At 33.9% G+C, this 23,899-nt stretch overlaps 1 protein-coding gene across 5 annotated transcripts in view; it reads right to left on the reverse strand.

The window, feature by feature from the left end:
* LOC137427079 (CD276 antigen-like) overlaps positions 1 to 23,899 on the reverse strand; it is a 338,480-nt gene that overhangs the window by 184,964 nt on the left and 129,617 nt on the right. For all 5 annotated transcript variants that reach the window (XM_078778717.1, XM_078778716.1, XM_078778718.1 and 2 more), the window contains exon 2: positions 7,976 to 8,398. In XM_078778717.1, the coding sequence (XP_078634843.1) occupies positions 7,976 to 8,398 (423 nt within the window). The remainder of the gene's footprint in view (positions 1 to 7,975; positions 8,399 to 23,899) is intronic.

Raw genomic sequence — 23,899 nt, forward strand, 5'->3', positions numbered from 1 at the left:
GTAAGGTCTCATAGGGTTGTGCTCCCCATTCAGATCCACCTCAATAAGAGGCTGAAAAGAGGGATTTTGCCTCAAATTCAGGTAATTTATTTTAAAATCTTCTCAGAAATCATGGGGAAATAACTGTCAGTCCCCCAAGGGGCTATTTATTTAATAACTAGTAAAAAGCCCATCAAAAATGATGGGTTGGAACAGTTTATTTGACGGTGTGGCCTTGTGAGCGTGCCAAAGTCTGAAGCCTCAGCCAAGTGTCAGGTGTGCTTATATCTTCTTTATTTATTAGACATCCAAAAGACGTAAATGAACACTCGTTTTACTCTGCGCACGTTGCACATCACGTGCAGCAAATTTTACCTGCCTGCACCTTGTATTTATTGTTATTAAAAAAAAAAAACGCTTCTGTACACCACCCTTGAGGTTCGGTTTGCAAGCCACCGTCTACAATTCCAATAGAAGAGACATAATTACTCTTTTATGGAAAATGTTTTTCGAGTTTGTTTTATCCTTAAAAATAGACCGTAGTGAATACACACCCGTGTTAAGATTGATCTTTAAAACCTACTCTTATGAAGGGAGACAGACAAACACACAAACTGACATTGTGTTGTTATGGTAGATGGTGTTGATGTAGTGCAGGTATGATCGGTCGAATGACCCTCTCCTGTATCAAAGTTCCTTGTTATTCCTTGTTATTGTAAAATACAGAAATCAAGGTTTATGAGAGGAGAGAGGTTTGATATCTGCCCAGCAAACACAACGTAATGACAACGAATTATCGTAATTAGGTAACGAAAAAAAATAACGTTCTATAAATGTTTTTAAAATGTTTCACTTTCACCTTCAAACATGTTTACCTTTAAACAACGTTATGGAAAAGTTTTTATAACAACGTTATTTAAATGTTGCAGGAAAACGTTCCCTAAACGTTTTAGTTAGGTACTGGTGTTACATATTTATGTGAATGTATGTGAATTACCATCCAGGTCTTTGCTTATCCATGTGTAGTAGATTAAGGGTTGTTGTGGTTGGAGGGTCAGGAGCCCTTCTAAAAAGAGGCCGGAAACGGAAGAGGAAAAGACACGAGGAAGAAAAGCGACGAGGATTCTTCTTACTCGCCCCGCTCCGACGAAAGGTGGGATTGATATTGAGCCGTGTGGAAAAGCGGCGTTCCCGAGCCCGTCTGGCGAGAGGAGTTACCGGGACGGATACCTGCCCGGTGGACGTCAAACTGTCGTGTGGCCGTGCACCGACCCAGCGTCTGGCACCGTTCGCGACACCGTCTAAAAAGACGCGTACGGGTCGCACGTTGGGGCCTAACATGCGTTGCAAGCGGCGTGGGGCTTTTGGCTGGCTTTACCGTACCCGCTTCGCGTGGCCACGAGGGGCTGCAGCCGTGGTGCCTGGTACGATACCTGCCCGGTGGAAACACGTCCACCCGGGGTTCGTTCAACCGCCCGAGTGCGGCGACGCCGACCATCATCTTGGTCAGGAGGGTCCCAGAGACATTGTGCGGGACAGAGACCAAAAGGGGGTCGTGAGTACCAACGGGGACACACATATATAAGATGGCCATCTTAATCATATAGGGAATTGATTGTGGATTGGGAATTGTTGATGGTTGTTTGTTGTTGATTGCTCGGGGAATATATCCGTGATTGTATCATTGAAATTGTATGATATCCTTACCCTTGAAATATATCATTGAACATCAGTTTTCTCTTGGATGGAATTCATAGGGATTGCGTTGCGAAAGCGCATAGATATAATACTACTTTCTGGCGAAGGTCCTCTCACGGTCCGGGGGTCACCGAGACCAGGTAGTCACCGAGGGGACCACGTAACAGAATTGGGGGCTCGTCCAAATTACGATTTGCGGATTCGCAATTGGGTCTACGTCCGGGATCTAAAATTGTATAAAATAATAAAATAATATTTTTATTAATTAAAATTTATTAATTAAGTATTAATTGGAAAATTTTTGGGGAAATTGGGGTAAAGTCTTGGGTGAAGGTTAACAGGTGTTAACGATAGTAACCATGGCGTTTGTGGCACAGAACTTTGCGGTAACACCGAGTGAGGCACAGTTCCGAGCGTTACTAAAGTCGGACCTCTTGAAATTGGCCAAACATTTTAACTTGGAGGTCCGAACTAATTTGAGGAAGGCAGAGTTGCAGGCCACGGTGGTACAATCTATGGTGGGATTAGGAACATGGGACGAGTTAGCCTGGGAGTGGCTACCCGAAGAACCAGAAGACGTTGAGCTCCGGAAACTGGAGTTGCAATTACGGAGCCAGGAACGGATCAAAGAAGAAGAAAGGAAAGCAGAAAAGGAAAGAGCAGAAGAAGAAAGGAAAGCAGAAAAGGAAAGAGCAGAAGAAGAAAGGAAAGCAGAAGAGAGGAGAGAAGAGAAACAAGCAGAGGAAAGGAGAGTGGAACGAGAACTCCAGGAAAGGTTAAAAGAAGAAGAAAGGAAAGCAGAAGAGAGGAGAGAAGAGAAACAAGCAGAGGAAAGGAGAGTGGAACGAGGACTCCAGGAAAGGTTAGCAGAAGAAGAAAGGAAAGCAGAAAAGGAAAGAGCAGAAGAAGAAAGGAGAGTGGAACGAGAACTCCAGGAAAGGTTAGAAAGGATGAAAACAGAGGAAAGGAAAGCAGAAGCAGAGGAGAGGAGAGCTGCAAGGGAACTCGAAGCAGAGGAGAGAAAAGCGGAAAGGGAATTGAAGGAACGTGACATGGCGCTTCAGCAAGAAATTAAATTCAAGGAGCTGGAGTTAATGAGAGAACGGGGAGAAGTACCACCCTTGCTGACGGGGTCGACACCTAACCAGAAAATCTGGGATGTGGGCAGACATGTGAGGCTGGTTCCACCGTTCAGTGAAAAGGAAGTCGCGAAATTTTTTCCACACTTTGAGAAAGTGGCTCGACAATTAAACTGGCCGGAGGAGGCCTGGACCATACTAGTGCAAAGTGTGCTGGTGGGAAAAGCTCAAGAGATTTATTCGGCGCTACCAATGGACCAATGTGCAGATTATGAGGTACTGAAGAAGCACATCCTCAAAGCCTAGGAGTTGGTTCCGGAAGCTTACAGGCAAAAATTCAGGAATGCCAGGAAGAGGGAGAGTGAGACCCATGTGGAGTTTGCCAGAGTGAAAGAAAACATGTTTGATCGGTGGTGTGAGTCAAAAGGAGTCGAGAAAGACTTCGAAACATTGCGTGACTTGATCCTGGTGGAGGAATTCCAGCAGTGTGTCCACGAGGACATCAAAGTGTACCTGTAGGAAAAGAAAGTACCAAAGTTGTGGGACGCAGCCACCATGGCAGATGATTATGCCTTAACCCACCGAATAGGGGTCCACAAACCTAACTCCTCGCCTAGACTTCAGCAGGGGAGTTATGGAACACCCGGGGCGGAGAACGACCTTACATGGCGGCGGCCTCGAGATGATTATGGGGACAACGCGGATACCCCACCTGGTCGAAATCAGAGGGATGCGGGCCCAAGACAAACTTATATTTCGGGGGGCCCAAGGCAGACCACGAATTTTTCCTCCGGGCCTACTTGCGCTTTTTGCAAGAAACCTGGACACTTGATGTCCAGTTGTTACCGCATGAAAAGGGAAGACCCAGAGCGGAGTCCGATTATTACGACTCCAAATGCAATGGCCATTGTGAGAAATCGCCATCAAAAGGGTTACCAACCATTTATTTCAGAGGGGTTTGTGTCACTGGATGGAGCCTCGACTAACCGGAGACCGGTTAGGATATTGAGGGACACAGGAGCACATCAATCTTTAATGCTTGAAGGCATTTTGCCATGGTCCGAGGAGACGGCAACGGGGGATAGTGTTCGTTTACAGGGGATCGGGGGCGGTGTTAGTGCTCCACTTCATGTCATCCATTTGGAGTCCGATTTGGTGTCAGGACCGGTCACCGTCGGGTTACAAACCACGCTTCCTGTAGAGGGTGTATCTGTGGTTATCGGGAATGATTTGGCCGGGGGTCAAGTTTATGGTAACCTGAGGGTTGGTAAAGAGCCCAGCAGGGAAAATAACACCACACCAGCTCGGGATGGCGACAAAAGTACCAAGTTATTTGTAGGGGGACTGAACGTCAAAACAGAGGAAGAAGTTCTGACCTCTGTCTTCAACAGATATGGGCCGCTGGTGGAAGTGCGGTTGGTAAGAGACAGGGAAACGCAACAGTCAAGAGGGTTCGGCTTTGTCACGTTTGCAAGCACAAAAGATGCCAGAGAGGCAGAGAAGAATTGGAATGGCAAGGATTTGGAGGGTCGGACCATAACAGTAGGGAAGGCATTTCGTAGGCGTCGAGAGGTCTACAGGAGAGTACAACTGGGCGGTAGTTTTGGTGGTGGCCGCAATCAATATTATTATGGAGGCTCCCTGAGTTACGGCAGCCCCCGAAGGAAGGATTGTCAAAGTAGTGGCCGAGAAGGAGACCGCTATTCATGGGACTACAGTGACAAGCGGTCCCACCATAATTATTAGGGAAGTTCTGAAAAGCTGAAGCACTGAAGGCGGTGGAGCCGCCGAGCCAAGATTCCTACACGGATTAACCGTGAATGCCACGTTCCTAAAGGCGTCCAGGTAGTGAACTTTCATGCACGGACTAACCGTGAACTCCACGTTCCTCAAGGCGCCCATGTCGAGAACTTTCCTGCACGGACTAACCGTGAACTCCACGTTCCTAAAGGCATCCATGTAGTGAATACTCGGCTTGGCCTCCCGGAAAAAGTGCTATCGAGTTGCTTAACTTTGGATCTTTGATCAACCCCTTAACCTTCATTCACAAGAAACTGACAGTCAAAGTCAGAGGGTCATGAGATGGAGTTTGGCTTGGCAGGAGTCCAATGGGAAATTGAACATGTAAAGGGCAGGGACAATGTCGTGGCTGGTGCTTTGTCCAGAGTGAATTACCTTTGAAAATCTCTGGGGGTTGTGCGAAATTTTGTTGCTTTATTTTTAAGTGATAACTGTGCCCGGGGGGAACTGATAATGTGGGGGGGTTGAGTTATCTGGTTTGTTTCTCCAAATTGGCCGGCAAAGAAAGTTTTCGCTGGGTTCAAACTTTCTTTCTTGAAGGGGGGGAGTGTTACATATTTATGTGAATGTATGTGAATTACCATCCAGGTCTTTGCTTATCCATGTGTAGTAGATTAAGGGTTGTTGTGGTTGGAGGGTCAGGAGCCCTTCTAAAAAGAGGCCGGAAACGGAAGAGGAAAAGACACGAGGAAGAAAAGCGACGAGGATTCTTCTTCCTCGCCCCGCTCCGACGAAAGGTGGGATTGATATTGAGCCGTGTGGAAAAGCGGCGTTCCCGAGCCCGTCTGGCGAGAGGAGTTACCGGGACGGATACCTGCCCGGTGGACGTCAAACTGTCGTGTGGCCGTGCACCGACCCAGCGTCTGGCATCGTTCGCGACACCGTCTAAAAAGACGCGTACGGGTCGCACGTTGGGGCCTAACACGCGTTGCAAGCGGCGTGGGGCTTTTGGCTGGCTTTACCGTACCCGCTTCGCGTGGCCACGAGGGGCTGCAGCCGTGGTGCCTGGTACGATACCTGCCCGGTGGAAACACGTCCACCCGGGGTTCGTTCAACCGCCCGAGTGCGGCGACGCCGACCATCATCTTGGTCAGGAGGGGCCCAGAGACATTGTGCAGGACAGAGACCAAAAGGGGGTCGTGAGTACCAACGGGGACACACATATATAAGATGGCCATCTTAATCATATAGGGAATTGATTGTGGATTGGGAATTGTTGATGGTTGTTTGTTGTTGATTGCTCGGGGAATATATCCGTGATTGTATCATTGAAATTGTATGATATCCTTACCCTTGAAATATATCATTGAACATCAGTTTCTCTTGGGTGGAATTCATAGGGATTGCGTTGCGAAAGCGCATAGATATAATACTACTTTCTGGCGAAGGTCCTCTCACGGTCCGGGTGTCACCGAGACCAGGTAGTCACCGAGGGGACCACGTAACACTGGGCTGACGTTATACCAATAAACGAGTTGTGATCTACAAACATTCCGCTCAACTTTGCGAGCATTCCAGGTATGGGAGATGTTGGTGGAGGTGGAAAAACGCATTCCCTGCCATTTTGTTGAATGAGGTGAAAAACGTTGAAACAACATTATGGAAACGTTTTTACAACATCATTATTTAAATGTTGCAGGAAAACGTTCCCTAAACGTTTTAGTTAGTTACTGGACTGACGTTATACCAATAAACGAGTTGTGATCTACAAACATTCTGCTCAACTTTGCGAGCATTCCAGGGGTGGGAGATGTTGGGGAGGTGGAGAAAATACATTTCCTGCCATTTTGTTGAGTAACGTGAAAAACGTTGAAACAACATTGTGGAAACGTTTTTACAACATCATTATTTAAATGTTGCAGGAAAACGTTCCCAAAACGTTTTAGTTAGGTACTGGGCCGACGTTATACCAATCAACGTGTTGTGATCTACAAACATTCCGCTCAACTTTGCGAGCATTCCAAGTGTGGGAGATGTTGGTGGAGGTGGAGAAAACGCATTTCCTGCTATTTTGTTGAATAAGGTGAAAAACGTTGAAACAACGTTGTGGAAACGTTTTACAACATTATTTAAATGTTGCAGGAAAACGTTCCCTAAACGTTTTAGTTAGGTACTGGGCTGACGTTATACCAATCAACGTGTTGTGATCTACAAACATTCCGCTCAACTTTGCGAGCATTCCAGGTATGGGAGATGTTGGTGGAGGTGGAAAAAACGCATTTCCTGCCATTTTGTTGAATAAGGCGAAAAACGTTGAAACAACGTTGTGGAAACGTTTTACAACATTATTTAAATGTTGCAGGAAAACGTTCCCTAAACGTTTTAGTTAGGTACTGGGCTGACGTTATACCAATCAACGTGTTGTGATCTACAAACATTCCGCTCAACTTTGCGAGCATTCCAAGTGTGGGAGATGTTGGTGGAGGTGGAGAAAACGCATTTCCTGCTATTTTGTTAAGTAACGTGAAAAACGTTGAAACAACGTTGTGGAAACGTTTGACAACAACATAATTTCAATGTTGCAGGTAAACTTTCTCTAAACGTTTTAGTTAGGTGCTGGACCCACTTTAGGGTTATGTTTAGGGGTTTCTATTAAACGTCCGATGAACATTGAGTTATATCAGTGTTAAATGGATTATTGTAATTACACTTTGTCCTCTTATGATCCTGCACCACCTAACATGAATGAACTGGAATATAAATGAGAATCGTTTTAACAGATTTTTAAACACGATTTACGGATTAGATAAGTTACCGAATCATTTAAAAATGGTTACAATGGTTTTCCTCGACAAAAAGTGCCATGAAAAAGTTCAAACTTTATTTCGCAAATTTACTTTTGATAATCTGGAGTGGGAATTCTGCCAGGGATTTTCACTTTTGGGTGAGAACTGAGAATCCCTTTGAGGTCAAACATCTTTAGTTCAACTCCCACGGTAATGAAAGTTAACCAGTTAGATGTTATTTATCTCCTCTTTTATAAAATATAACACTCGTTACAGTTCATGTTTGATGTTAGGTTGTTTGTTTAGTTTCCCTTTAAGGCGGTGCATAAGCGGAGAACAAGTTTGTATGTTTTGATGTGTTTGTTTTTGTTATTAAAAACAGTGTATAACTCCTTAAATATCCAAACTATCACGACACTTTCGACGTCACAAAGTCGACCGATATGCCTCTGCCCACGTTAGTACTTCATTATAATACTTGTACCAAGTTTTAATTCAAATCCCTTGTCACTGGTGTGGATTTAAAACAGGACACGTGACATACAGATAGACAAGGTGAGTGGGAGTAACAAATGGGGGGTTGATACAGTTCGTGATTCAATGTATAGGATAGCAAGATTGATGAACAAAATAACATGTTAACAAATATTTATTATCCATCATAATTTATATTTCGTAACAAAAAAAACTCACCATCAATTTGAACCTTCGTTCGCTTCTCTGATCTCTGTTCAAATCCAACACGATACCAACGTCCCCACCTATAATGCCGCTTGTCGAACTCAAACCGATACCCATACGTCCCCTCATCCTCCATCTTCAGATCTCTGATCCTCACCGACCCGTCTCCTTCACTTGGGTTTCCCACGGTTTGAATCCTCCCTTCGAAACTCGAATGTGTATAATTTGTGGAGCTTCGGAAAATCGCGTACTGGTACAGGTAGTCATGATATTTTTTCAAAACCAAACTCAGTTGTTTTATATTCCTTCCTTCATTGTGACTAAACCGGCAAGGAATAATCACATCCTCACCCTTAACACCTTTCACCTCAAGTGGTGCACAGAGTTTCATTGTATTTTGTATTGTGCAGAACTTCGTGTCCCGACTCTGTGTTTCTGTGGGGAAAATAGGATAAGAATGTAAATACCTGTATATCATTTATAAATTAATACCTGTATATGATCTCTGTTCAATTTTTGAAGGGTTTTGTAAAGGATAAGAATGCAAATATGTCATTAACAATAAAAGGTTTTTATAAAGGATAACAATGTACATACTGTATGCCATTAATAATGAAAGATTTATGAAGGATAAGAATGTAAATGCATCATTTGCAATGGAATGGTTTGTAAAGGATAAGAATGTAAATGCATCATTTGTAATGGAATGGTTTGTGAAGGATAAGAATGTAAATGTATCATTTGTAATGGAATGGTTTGCAAAGGATAAGAATGTAAATGTATCATTTGCAATGGAATGGTTTGTAAAGGATAAGAATGTAAATGTATCATTTGTAATGGAATGGTTTGCAAAGGATAAGAATGTAAATGTATCATTTGTAATGGAATGGTTTGTAAAGGATAAGAATGTAAATGTATCATTTGTAATGGAATGGTTTGCAAAGGATAAGAATGTAAATGTATCATTTGTAATGGAATGGTTTGTAAAGGATAAGAATGTAAATGCATCATTTGCAATGGAATGGTTTGCAAAGGATAAGAATGTAAATGCATCATTTGCAATGGAATGGTTTGCAAAGGATAAGAATGTAAATGCATCATTTGCAATGGAATGGTTTGCAAAGGCTAAGAATGTAAATGCATCATTTGTAATGGAATGGTTTGTGAAGGATAAGAATGTAAATGTATCATTTGTAATGGAATGGTTTGCAAAGGATAAGAATGTAAATGTATCATTTGTAATGGAATGGTTTGCAAAGGATAAGAATGTAAATGCATCATTTGTAACGGAATGGTTTGTAAAGGATAAGAATGTAAATGCATCATTTGTAATGGAAAGGTTTGTAAAGGATAAGAATGTAAATGCATAATTTGTAATGGAATGGTTTGTAAAGGATAAGAATGTAAATGCATAATTTGTAATGGAATGGTTTGTAAAGGATAAGAATGTAAATGTATCATTTGTAATGGAATGGTTTGTAAAGGATAAGAATGTAAATGCATCATTTGTAATGGAATGGTTTCTAAAGGATAAGAATGTAAATGCATCATTTGCAATGGAATGGTTTGTAAAGGATAAGAATGTAAATGCATCATTTGTAATGGAATGGTTTGTAAAGGATAAGAATGTAAATGTATCATTTGCAATGGAATGGTTTGTAAAGGATAAGAATGTAAATGCATCATTTGCAATGGAATGGTTTGTAAAGGATAAGAATGTAAATGCATCATTTGTAATGGAATGGTTTGTAAAGGATAAGAATGTAAATGCATCATTTGTAATGGAATGGTTTGTAAAGGATAAGAATGTAAATGCATCATTTGCAATGGAATGGTTTGTAAATGATAAGAATGTAAATGCATCATTTGTAATGGAATGGTTTGTAAAGGATAAGAATGTAAATGTATCATTTGCAATGGAATGGTTTGTAAAGGATAAGAATGTAAATGCATCATTTGTAATGGAATGGTTTGTAAAGGATAAGAATGTAAATGCATCATTTGTAATTGAATGGTTTGTAAAGGATAAGAATGTAAATGTATCATTTGTAATGGAATGGTTTGTAAAGGATAAGAATGTAAATGTATCATTTGTAATGGAATGGTTTGTAAAGGATAAGAATGCAAATGCATCATTTGTAATTGAATGGTTTGTAAAGGATAAGAATGTAAATGTATCATTTGTAATGGAATGGTTTGTAAAGGATAAGAATGTAAATGTATCATTTGAAATGGAATGGTTTGTAAAGGATAAGAATGTAAATGCATCATTTGTAATGGAATGGTTTGTAAAGGACAAGAATGTAAATGCATCATTTGTAATGGAATGGTTTGTAAAGGATAAGAATGTAAATGCATCATTTGTAATGGAAACTTTTATGAAGGATAAGAATGTAAATGCATCATTTGTAATGGAATGGTTTGTAAAGGATAAGAATGTAAATGTATCATTTGTAATGGAATGGTTTGTAAAGGATAAGAATGTAAATGTATCATTTGTAATGGAATGGTTTGTAAAGGATAAGAATGTAAATGTATCATTTGTAATGGAATGGTTTGTAAAGGATAAGAATGTAAATGTATCATTTGTAATGGAATGGTTTGTAAAGGATAAGAATGTAAATGCATCATTTGTAATGGAATGGTTTGTAAAGGATAAGAATGTAAATGTATCATTTGTAATGGAATGGTTTGTAAAGGATAAGAATGTAAATGCATCATTTGTAATGGAATGGTTTGTAAAGGATAAGAATGTAAATGCATCATTTGTAATGGAATGGTTTGTAAAGGATAAGAATGTAAATGTATCATTTGTAATGGAATGGTTTGTAAAGGATAAGAATGTAAATGCATCATTTGTAATGGAATGGTTTGTAAAGGATAAGAATGTAAATGCATCATTTGTAATGGAATGGTTTGCAAAGGATAAGAATGTAAATGCATCATTTGTAATGGAATGGTTTGTAAAGGATAAGAATGTAAATGTATCATTTGTAATGGCATGGTTTGTAAAGGATAAGAATGTAAATGCATCATTTGTAATGGAATGGTTTGTAAAGGATAAGAATGTAAATGCATCATTTGTAATGGAATGGTTTGTAAAGGATAAGAATGTAAATGCATCATTTGTAATGGAATGGTTTGTAAAGGATAAGAATGTAAATGTATCATTTGTAATAAGGATAATAATGGATAAGAATGTAAATGCATCATTTGTAATGGAATGGTTTGTAAAGGATAAGAATGTAAATGTATCATTTGTAAAAAGGATAATAATGGATAAGAATGTAAATGCATCATTTGTAATGGAATGGTTTGTAAAGGATAAGAATGTATATGTATCATTTGTAATGGAATGGTTTGTAAAGGATAAGAACGTAAATGCATCATTTGCAATGGAATGGTTTGTAAAGGATAAGAATGTAAATGCATCATTTGTAATGGAATAGTTTGTAAAGGACAAGAAAGTAAATGCATCATTTGTCATGGAATGGTTTGTAAAGGATAAGAATGTAAATGCATCATTTGTAATGGAATGGTTTGTAAAGGATAAGAATGTAAATGTATCATTTGTAATGGAATGGTTTGTAAAGGATAATAATGTAAATGTTTCATTTGTAATGGAATGGTTTGTAAAGGATAAGAATGTAAATGTATCATTTGTAATGGAATGGTTTGTGAAGGATAAGAATGTAAATGCATCATTTGTAATGGAATGGTTTGTAAAGGATAAGAATGTAAATGCATCATTTGTAATGGAATGGTTTGTGAAGGATAAGAATGTAAATGTATCATTTGTAATGGAATGGTTTGTAAAGGATAAGAATGTAAATGCATCATTTGTAATGGAATGGTTTGTAAAGGCTAAGAATGTAAATGTATCATTTGTAATGGAATGGTTTGTAAAGGATAAGAATGTAAATGCATCATTTGTAATGGAATGGTTTGTAAAGGATAAGAATGTAAATGTATCATTTGTAATAAGGATAATAATGGATAAGAATGTAAATGCATCATTTGTAATGGAATGGTTTGTAAAGGATAAGAATGTAAATGCATCATTTGTAATGGAATGGTTTGTAAAGGATAAGAATGTAAATGCATCATTTGTAATGGAATGGTTTGTAAAGGATAAGAATGTAAATGCATCATTTGCAATGGAATGGTTTGTAAAGGATAAGAATGTAAATGTATCATTTGTAATGGAATGGTTTGTAAAGGATAAGAATGTAAATGTATCATTTGTAATAAGGATAATAATGGATAAGAATGTAAATGCATCATTTGTAATGGAATGGTTTGTAAAGGATAAGAATGTAAATGTATCATTTGTAATGGAATGGTTTGTAAAGGATAAGAATGTAAATGTATCATTTGTAATGGAATGGTTTGTAAAGGATAAGAATGTAAATGTATCATTTGTAATGGAATGGTTTGTAAAGGATAAGAATGTAAATGTATCATTTGTAATGGAATGGTTTGTAAAGGATAAGAATGTAAATGCATCATTTGTAATGGAATGGTTTGTAAAGGATAAGAATGTAAATGTATCATTTGTAATGGAATGGTTTGTAAAGGATAAGAATGTAAATGCATCATTTGTAATGGAATGGTTTGTAAAGGATAAGAATGTAAATGCATCATTTGTAATGGAAACTTTTATGAAGGATAAGAATGTAAATGCATCATTTGTAATGGAATAGTTTGTAAAGGATAAGAAAGTAAATGCATCATTTGTAATGGAATGGTTTGTAAAGGATAAGAATGTAAATGCATCATTTGAAATGGAATGGTTTGTAAAGGATAATAATGTAAATGCATAATTTGTAATGGAATGGTTTGTAAAGGATAAGAATGTAAATGCATCATTTGAAATGGAATGGTTTGTAAAGGATAATAATGTAAATGCATAATTTGTAATGGAATGGTTTGTAAAGGATAAGAATGTAAATGCATAATTTGTAATGGAATGGTTTGTAAAGGATAATAATGTAAATGCATCATTTGAAATGGAATGGTTTGTAAAGGATAAGAATGTAAATGCATCATTTGTAATGGAATGGTTTGTAAAGGATAAGAATGTAAATGCATCATTTGTAATGGAATGGTTTGTAAAGGATAAGAATGTAAATGCATCATTTGTAGTGGAATGGTTTGTAAAGGATAAGAATGTAAATGCATCATTTGTAATGGAATGGTTTGTAAAGGATAAGAATGTAAATTTATCATTTGTAATGGAATGGTTTGTAAAGGATAAGAATGTAAATGCATCATTTGTAATGGAATGGTTTGTAAAGGATAAGAATGTAAATGTATCATTTGTAATGGAATGGTTTGTAAAGGATAAGAATGTAAATGCATCATTTGTAATGGAATGGTTTGCAAAGGATAAGAATGTAAATGCATCATTTGTAATGGAATGGTTTGTAAAGGATAAGAATGTAAATGTATCATTTGTAATGGAATGGTTTGTAAAGGATAAGAATGTAAATGCATCATTTGTAATTGAATGGTTTGTAAAGGATAAGAATGCAAATGTATCATTTGTAATGGAATGGTTTGTAAAGGATAAGAATGTAAATGTATCATTTGTAATGGAATGGTTTGTAAAGGATAAGAATGCAAATGCATCATTTGTAATTGAATGGTTTGTAAAGGATAAGAATGTAAATGTATCATTTGTAATGGAATGGTTTGTAAAGGATAAGAATGTAAATGTATCATTTGTAATGGAATGGTTTGTAAAGGATAAGAATGCAAATGCATCATTTGTAATTGAATGGTTTGTAAAGGATAAGAATGTAAATGTATCATTTGTAATGGAATGGTTTGTAAAGGATAAGAATGTAAATGTATCATTTGAAATGGAATGGTTTGTAAAGGATAAGAATGTAAATGCATCATTTGTAATGGAATGGTTTGTAAAGGACAAGAATGTAAATGCATCATTTGTAATGGAATGGTTTGTAAAGGATAAGAATGTAAATGCATCATTTGTAATGGAAACTTTTATGAAGGATAAGAATGTAAATGCATCATTTGTAATGGAATGGTTTGTAAAGGATAAGAATGTAAATGTATCATTTGTAATGGAATGGTTTGTAAAGGATAAGAATGTAAATGTATCATTTGTAATGGAATGGTTTGTAAAGGATAAGAATGTAAATGTATCATTTGTAATGGAATGGTTTGTAAAGGATAAGAATGTAAATGTATCATTTGTAATGGAATGGTTTGTAAAGGATAAGAATGTAAATGCATCATTTGTAATGGAATGGTTTGTAAAGGATAAGAATGTAAATGTATCATTTGTAATGGAATGGTTTGTAAAGGATAAGAATGTAAATGCATCATTTGTAATGGAATGGTTTGTAAAGGATAAGAATGTAAATGCATCATTTGTAATGGAATGGTTTGTAAAGGATAAGAATGTAAATGTATCATTTGTAATGGAATGGTTTGTAAAGGATAAGAATGTAAATGCATCATTTGTAATGGAATGGTTTGTAAAGGATAAGAATGTAAATGCATCATTTGTAATGGAATGGTTTGCAAAGGATAATAATGTAAATGCATCATTTGTAATGGAATGGTTTGTAAAGGATAAGAATGTAAATGTATCATTTGTAATGGCATGGTTTGTAAAGGATAAGAATGTAAATGCATCATTTGTAATGGAATGGTTTGTAAAGGATAAGAATGTAAATGCATCATTTGTAATGGAATGGTTTGTAAAGGATAAGAATGTAAATGCATCATTTGTAATGGAATGGTTTGTAAAGGATAAGAATGTAAATGTATCATTTGTAATAAGGATAATAATGGATAAGAATGTAAATGCATCATTTGTAATGGAATGGTTTGTAAAGGATAAGAATGTAAATGTATCATTTGTAAAAAGGATAATAATGGATAAGAATGTAAATGCATCATTTGTAATGGAATGGTTTGTAAAGGATAAGAATGTATATGTATCATTTGTAATGGAATGGTTTGTAAAGGATAAGAACGTAAATGCATCATTTGCAATGGAATGGTTTGTAAAGGATAAGAATGTAAATGCATCATTTGTAATGGAATAGTTTGTAAAGGACAAGAAAGTAAATGCATCATTTGTCATGGAATGGTTTGTAAAGGATAAGAATGTAAATGCATCATTTGTAATGGAATGGTTTGTAAAGGATAAGAATGTAAATGTATCATTTGTAATGGAATGGTTTGTAAAGGATAATAATGTAAATGTTTCATTTGTAATGGAATGGTTTGTGAAGGATAAGAATGTAAATGCATCATTTGTAATGGAATGGTTTGTAAAGGATAAGAATGTAAATGCATCATTTGTAATGGAATGGTTTGTGAAGGATAAGAATGTAAATGTATCATTTGTAATGGAATGGTTTGTAAAGGATAAGAATGTAAATGCATCATTTGTAATGGAATGGTTTGTAAAGGCTAAGAATGTAAATGTATCATTTGTAATGGAATGGTTTGTAAAGGATAAGAATGTAAATGCATCATTTGTAATGGAATGGTTTTTTAAAGGATAAGAATGTAAATGTATCATTTGTAATAAGGATAATAATGGATAAGAATGTAAATGCATCATTTGTAATGGAATGGTTTGTAAAGGATAAGAATGTAAATGCATCATTTGTAATGGAATGGTTTGTAAAGGATAAGAATGTAAATGCATCATTTGTAATGGAATGGTTTGTAAAGGATAAGAATGTAAATGCATCATTTGCAATGGAATGGTTTGTAAAGGATAAGAATGTAAATGTATCATTTGTAATGGAATGGTTTGTAAAGGATAAGAATGTAAATGTATCATTTGTAATAAGGATAATAATGGATAAGAATGTAAATGCATCATTTGTAATGGAATGCTTTGTAAAGGATAAGAATGTAAATGTATCATTTGTAATGGAATGGTTTGTAAAGGATAAGAATGTAAATGTATCATTTGTAATGGAATGGTTTGTAAAGGATAAGAATGTAAATGTATCATTTGTAATGGAATGGTTTGTAAAGGATAAGAATGTAAATGTATCATTTGTAATGGAATGGTTTGTAAAGGATAAGAATGTAAATGCATCATTTGTAATGGAATGGTTTGTAAAGGATAAGAATGTAAATGTATCATTTGTAATGGAATGGTTTGTAAAGGATAAGAATGTAAATGCATCATTTGTAATGGAATGGTTTGTAAAGGATAAGAATGTAAATGCATCATTTGTAATGGAAACTTTTATGAAGGATAAGAATGTAAATGCATCATTTGTAATGGAATAGTTTGTAAAGGATAAGAAAGTAAATGCATCATTTGTAATGGAATGGTTTGTAAAGGATAAGAATGTAAATGCATCATTTGAAATGGAATGGTTTGTAAAGGATAATAATGTAAATGCATAATTTGTAATGGAATGGTTTGTAAAGGATAAGAATGTAAATGCATAATTTGTAATGGAATGGTTTGTAAAGGATAATAATGTAAATGCATCATTTGAAATGGAATGGTTTGTAAAGGATAAGAATGTAAATGCATCATTTGTAATGGAATGGTTTGTAAAGGATAAGAATGTAAATGCATCATTTGTAATGGAATGGTTTGTAAAGGATAAGAATGTAAATGCATCATTTGTAGTGGAATGGTTTGTAAAGGATAAGAATGTAAATGCATCATTTGTAATGGAATGGTTTGTAAAGGATAAGAATGTAAATGTATCATTTGTAATGGAATGGTTTGTAAAGGATAAGAATGTAAATGCATCATTTGTAATGGAATGGTTTGTAAAGGATAAGAATGTAAATGTATCATTTGTAATGGAATGGTTTGTAAAGGATAAGAATGTAAATGCATCATTTGTAATGGAATGGTTTGTAAAGGATAAGAATGTAAATGTATCATTTGTAATGGAATGGTTTGTAAAGGATAAGAATGTAAATGCATCATTTGTAATGGAATGGTTTGCAAAGGATAAGAATGTAAATGCATCATTTGTAATGGAATGGTTTGTAAAGGATAAGAATGCAAATGTATCATTTGTAAAAAGGATAATAATGGATAAGAATGTAAATGCATCATTTGTAATGGAATGGTTTGTAAAGGATAAGAATGTATATGTATCATTTGTAATGGAATGGTTTGTAAAGGATAAGAATGCAAATGTATCATTTGTAAAAAGGATAATAATGGATAAGAATGTAAATGCATCATTTGTAATGGAATGGTTTGTAAAGGATAAGAATGCAAATGTATCATTTGTAATAAGGATAATAATGGATAAGAATGTAAATGCATCATTTGTAATGGAATGGTTTGTAAAGGATAAGAATGCAAATGTATCATTTGTAAAAAGGATAATAATGGATAAGAATGTAAATGCATCATTTGTAATGGAATGGTTTGTAAAGGATAAGAATGCAAATGTATCATTTGTAAAAAGGATAATAATGGATAAGAATGTAAATGCATCATTTGTAATGGAATGGTTTGTAAAGGATAAGAATGTATATGTATCATTTGTAATGGAATGGTTTGTAAAGGATAAGAATGCAAATGTATCATTTGTAATAAGGATAATAATGGATAAGAATGTAAATGCATCATTTGTAATGGAATGGTTTGTAAAGGATAAGAATGCAAATGTATCATTTGTAAAAAGGATAATAATGGATAAGAATGTAAATGCATCATTTGTAATGGAATGGTTTGTAAAGGATAAGAATGTATATGTATCATTTGTAATGGAATGGTTTGTAAAGGATAAGAATGTATATGTATCATTTGTAATGGAATGGTTTGTAAAGGATAAGAATGTAAATGCATCATTTGCAATGGAATGGTTTGTAAAGGATAAGAATGTAAATGCATCATTTGTAATGGAATAGTTTGTAAAGGACAAGAAAGTAAATGCATCATTTGTCATGGAATGGTTTGTAAAGGATAAGAATGTAAATGCATCATTTGTAATGGAATGGTTTGTAAAGGATAAGAATGTAAATGTATCATTTGTAATGGAATGGTTTGTAAAGGATAAGAATGTAAATGTATCATTTGTAATGGAATGGTTTGTAAAGGATAAGAATGTAAATGTATCATTTGTAATGGAATGGTTTGTGAAGGATAAGAATGTAAATGCATCATTTGTAATGGAATGGTTTGTAAAGGATAAGAATGTAAATGCATCATTTGTAATGGAATGGTTTGTGAAGGATAAGAATGTAAATGTATCATTTGTAATGGAATGGTTTGTAAAGGATAAGAATGTAAATGTATCATTTGTAATGGAATGGTTTGTAAAGGATAAGAATGTAAATGCATCATTTGTAATGGAATGGTTTGTAAAGGATAAGAATGTAAATGTATCATTTGTAATGGAATGGTTTGTAAAGGATAAGAATGTAAATGCATCATTTGTAATGGAATGGTTCGTAAAGGATAAGAATGTAAATGTATCATTTGTAATAAGGATAATAATGGATAAGAATGTAAATGCATCATTTGTAATGGAATGGTTTGTAAAGGATAAGAATGTAAATGCATCATTTGTAATGGAATGGTTTGTAAAGGATAAGAATGTAAATGCATCATTTGCAATGGAATGGTTTGTAAAGGATAAGAATGTAAATGTATCATTTGTAATGGAATGGTTTGTAAAGGATAAGAATGTAAATGTATCATTTGTAATAAGGATAATAATGGATAAGAATGTAAATGCATCATTTGTAATGGAATGGTTTGTAAAGGATAAGAATGTAAATGTATCATTTGTAATGGAATGGTTTGTAAAGGATAAGAATGTAAATGTATCATTTGTAATGGAATGGTTTGTAAAGGATAAGAATGTAAATGTATAATTTGTAATGGAATGGTTTGTAAAAGATAAGAATGTAAATGTATCATTTGTAATGGAATGGTTTGTAAAGGATAAGAATGTAAATGTATCATTTGTAATGGAATGGTTTGTAAAGGATAAGAATGTAAATGCATCATTTGTAATGGAATGGTTTGTAAAGGATAAGAATGTAAATGTATCATTTGTAATGGAATGGTTTGTAAAGGATAAGAATGTAAATGCATCATTTGTAATGGAATGGTTTGTAAAGGATAAGAATGTAAATGCATCATTTGTAATGGAAACTTTTATGAAGGATAAGAATGTAAATGCATCATTTGTAATGGAATAGTTTGTAAAGGATAAGAAAGTAAATGCATCATTTGTAATGGAATGGTTTGTAAAGGATAAGAATGTAAATGCATCATTTGAAATGGAATGGTTTGTAAAGGATAATAATGTAAATGCATAATTTGTAATGGAATGGTTTGTAAAGGATAAGAATGTAAATGCATAATTTGTAATGGAATGGTTTGTAAAGGATAATAATGTAAATGCATCATTTGAAATGGAATGGTTTGTAAAGGATAAGAATGTAAATGCATCATTTGTAATGGAATGGTTTGTAAAGGATAAGAATGTAAATGCATCATTTGTAATGGAATGGTTTGTAAAGGATAAGAATGTAAATGCATCATTTGTAATGGAATGGTTTGTAAAGGATAAGAATGTAAATGTATCATTTGTAATGGAATGGTTTGTAAAGGATAAGAATTTAAATGCATCATTTGTAATGGAATGGTTTGTAAAGGATAAGAATGTAAATGTATCATTTGTAATGGAATGGTTTGTAAAGGATAAGAATGTAAATGCATCATTTGTAATGGAATGGTTTGCAAAGGATAAGAATGTAAATGCATCATTTGTAATGGAATGGTTTGTAAAGGATAAGAATGTAAATGTATCATTTGTAATGGCATGGTTTGTAAAGGATAAGAATGTAAATGCATCATTTGTAATGGAATGGTTTGTAAAGGATAAGAATGTAAATGCATCATTTGTAATGGAATGGTTTGTAAAGGATAAGAATGTAAATGCATCATTTGTAATGGAATGGTTTGTAAAGGATAAGAATGTAAATGTATCATTTGTAATGGAATGGTTTGTAAAGGATAAGAATGTAAATGTATCATTTGTAATAAGGATAATAATGGATAAGAATGTAAATGTATCATTTGTAATGGCATGGTTTGTAAAGGATAAGAATGTAAATGCATCATTTGTAATGGAATGGTTTGTAAAGGATAAGAATGTAAATGCATCATTTGTAATGGAATGGTTTGTAAAGGATAAGAATGTAAATGCATCATTTGTAATGGAATGGTTTGTAAAGGATAAGAATGTAAACGTATCATTTGTAATAAGGATAATAATGGATAAGAATGTAAATGCATCATTTGTAATGGAATGGTTTGTAAAGGATAAGAATGCAAATGTATCATTTGTAAAAAGGATAATAATGGATAAGAATGTAAATGCATCATTTGTAATGGAATGGTTTGTAAAGGATAAGAATGTTTATGTATCATTTGTAATGGAATGGTTTGTAAAGGATAAGAATGTAAATGCATCATTTGTAATGGAATGGTTTGTAAAGGATAAGAATGTAAATGTATCATTTGTAATGGAATGGTTTGTAAAGGATAATAATGTAAATGTTTCATTTGTAATGGAATGGTTTGTGAAGGATAAGAATGTAAATGCATCATTTGTAATGGAATGGTTTGTAAAGGATAAGAATGTAAATGCATCATTTGTAATGGAATGGTTTGTGAAGGATAAGAATGTAAATGTATCATTTGTAATGGAATGGTTTGTAAAGGATAAGAATGTAAATGCATCATTTGTAATGGAATGGTTTGTAAAGGCTAAGAATGTAAATGTATCATTTGTAATGGAATGGTTTGTAAAGGATAAGAATGTAAATGCATCATTTGTAATGGAATGGTTTTTTAAAGGATAAGAATGTAAATGTATCATTTGTAATAAGGATAATAATGGATAAGAATGTAAATGCATCATTTGTAATGGAATGGTTTGTAAAGGATAAGAATGTAAATGCATCATTTGTAATGGAATGGTTTGTAAAGGATAAGAATGTAAATGCATCATTTGTAATGGAATGGTTTGTAAAGGATAAGAATGTAAATGCATCATTTGCAATGGAATGGTTTGTAAAGGATAAGAATGTAAATGTATCATTTGTAATGGAATGGTTTGTAAAGGATAAGAATGTAAATGTATCATTTGTAATAAGGATAATAATGGATAAGAATGTAAATGCATCATTTGTAATGGAATGCTTTGTAAAGGATAAGAATGTAAATGTATCATTTGTAATGGAATGGTTTGTAAAGGATAAGAATGTAAATGTATCATTTGTAATGGAATGGTTTGTAAAGGATAAGAATGTAAATGTATCATTTGTAATGGAATGGTTTGTAAAGGATAAGAATGTAAATGTATCATTTGTAATGGAATGGTTTGTAAAGGATAAGAATGTAAATGCATCATTTGTAATGGAATGGTTTGTAAAGGATAAGAATGTAAATGTATCATTTGTAATGGAATGGTTTGTAAAGGATAAGAATGTAAATGCATCATTTGTAATGGAATGGTTTGTAAAGGATAAGAATGTAAATGCATCATTTGTAATGGAAACTTTTATGAAGGATAAGAATGTAAATGCATCATTTGTAATGGAATAGTTTGTAAAGGATAAGAAAGTAAATGCATCATTTGTAATGGAATGGTTTGTAAAGGATAAGAATGTAAATGCATCATTTGAAATGGAATGGTTTGTAAAGGATAATAATGTAAATGCATAATTTGTAATGGAATGGTTTGTAAAGGATAAGAATGTAAATGCATAATTTGTAATGGAATGGTTTGTAAAGGATAATAATGTAAATGCATCATTTGAAATGGAATGGTTTGTAAAGGATAAGAATGTAAATGCATCATTTGTAATGGAATGGTTTGTAAAGGATAAGAATGTAAATGCATCATTTGTAATGGAATGGTTTGTAAAGGATAAGAATGTAAATGCATCATTTGTAGTGGAATGGTTTGTAAAGGATAAGAATGTAAATGCATCATTTGTAATGGAATGGTTTGTAAAGGATAAGAATGTAAATGTATCATTTGTAATGGAATGGTTTGTAAAGGATAAGAATGTAAATGCATCATTTGTAATGGAATGGTTTGTAAAGGATAAGAATGTAAATGTATCATTTGTAATGGAATGGTTTGTAAAGGATAAGAATGTAAATGCATCATTTGTAATGGAATGGTTTGTAAAGGATAAGAATGTAAATGTATCATTTGTAATGGAATGGTTTGTAAAGGATAAGAATGTAAATGCATCATTTGTAATGGAATGGTTTGCAAAGGATAAGAATGTAAATGCATCATTTGTAATGGAATGGTTTGTAAAGGATAAGAATGCAAATGTATCATTTGTAAAAAGGATAATAATGGATAAGAATGTAAATGCATCATTTGTAATGGAATGGTTTGTAAAGGATAAGAATGTATATGTATCATTTGTAATGGAATGGTTTGTAAAGGATAAGAATGCAAATGTATCATTTGTAAAAAGGATAATAATGGATAAGAATGTAAATGCATCATTTGTAATGGAATGGTTTGTAAAGGATAAGAATGCAAATGTATCATTTGTAATAAGGATAATAATGGATAAGAATGTAAATGCATCATTTGTAATGGAATGGTTTGTAAAGGATAAGAATGCAAATGTATCATTTGTAAAAAGGATAATAATGGATAAGAATGTAAATGCATCATTTGTAATGGAATGGTTTGTAAAGGATAAGAATGCAAATGTATCATTTGTAAAAAGGATAATAATGGATAAGAATGTAAATGCATCATTTGTAATGGAATGGTTTGTAAAGGATAAGAATGTATATGTATCATTTGTAATGGAATGGTTTGTAAAGGATAAGAATGCAAATGTATCATTTGTAATAAGGATAATAATGGATAAGAATGTAAATGCATCATTTGTAATGGAATGGTTTGTAAAGGATAAGAATGCAAATGTATCATTTGTAAAAAGGATAATAATGGATAAGAATGTAAATGCATCATTTGTAATGGAATGGTTTGTAAAGGATAAGAATGTATATGTATCATTTGTAATGGAATGGTTTGTAAAGGATAAGAATGTATATGTATCATTTGTAATGGAATGGTTTGTAAAGGATAAGAATGTAAATGCATCATTTGCAATGGAATGGTTTGTAAAGGATAAGAATGTAAATGCATCATTTGTAATGGAATAGTTTGTAAAGGACAAGAAAGTAAATGCATCATTTGTCATGGAATGGTTTGTAAAGGATAAGAATGTAAATGCATCATTTGTAATGGAATGGTTTGTAAAGGATAAGAATGTAAATGTATCATTTGTAATGGAATGGTTTGTAAAGGATAAGAATGTAAATGTATCATTTGTAATGGAATGGTTTGTAAAGGATAAGAATGTAAATGTATCATTTGTAATGGAATGGTTTGTGAAGGATAAGAATGTAAATGCATCATTTGTAATGGAATGGTTTGTAAAGGATAAGAATGTAAATGCATCATTTGTAATGGAATGGTTTGTGAAGGATAAGAATGTAAATGTATCATTTGTAATGGAATGGTTTGTAAAGGATAAGAATGTAAATGTATCATTTGTAATGGAATGGTTTGTAAAGGATAAGAATGTAAATGCATCATTTGTAATGGAATGGTTTGTAAAGGATAAGAATGTAAATGTATCATTTGTAATGGAATGGTTTGTAAAGGATAAGAATGTAAATGCATCATTTGTAATGGAATGGTTCGTAAAGGATAAGAATGTAAATGTATCATTTGTAATAAGGATAATAATGGATAAGAATGTAAATGCATCATTTGTAATGGAATGGTTTGTAAAGGATAAGAATGTAAATGCATCATTTGTAATGGAATGGTTTGTAAAGGATAAGAATGTAAATGCATCATTTGCAATGGAATGGTTTGTAAAGGATAA

Source organism: Myxine glutinosa, chromosome 5 (assembly GCF_964187855.1).
Source record: "Myxine glutinosa chromosome 5, kmMyxGlut1.1, whole genome shotgun sequence".
Taxonomy (NCBI): domain Eukaryota; kingdom Metazoa; phylum Chordata; class Myxini; order Myxiniformes; family Myxinidae; genus Myxine; species Myxine glutinosa.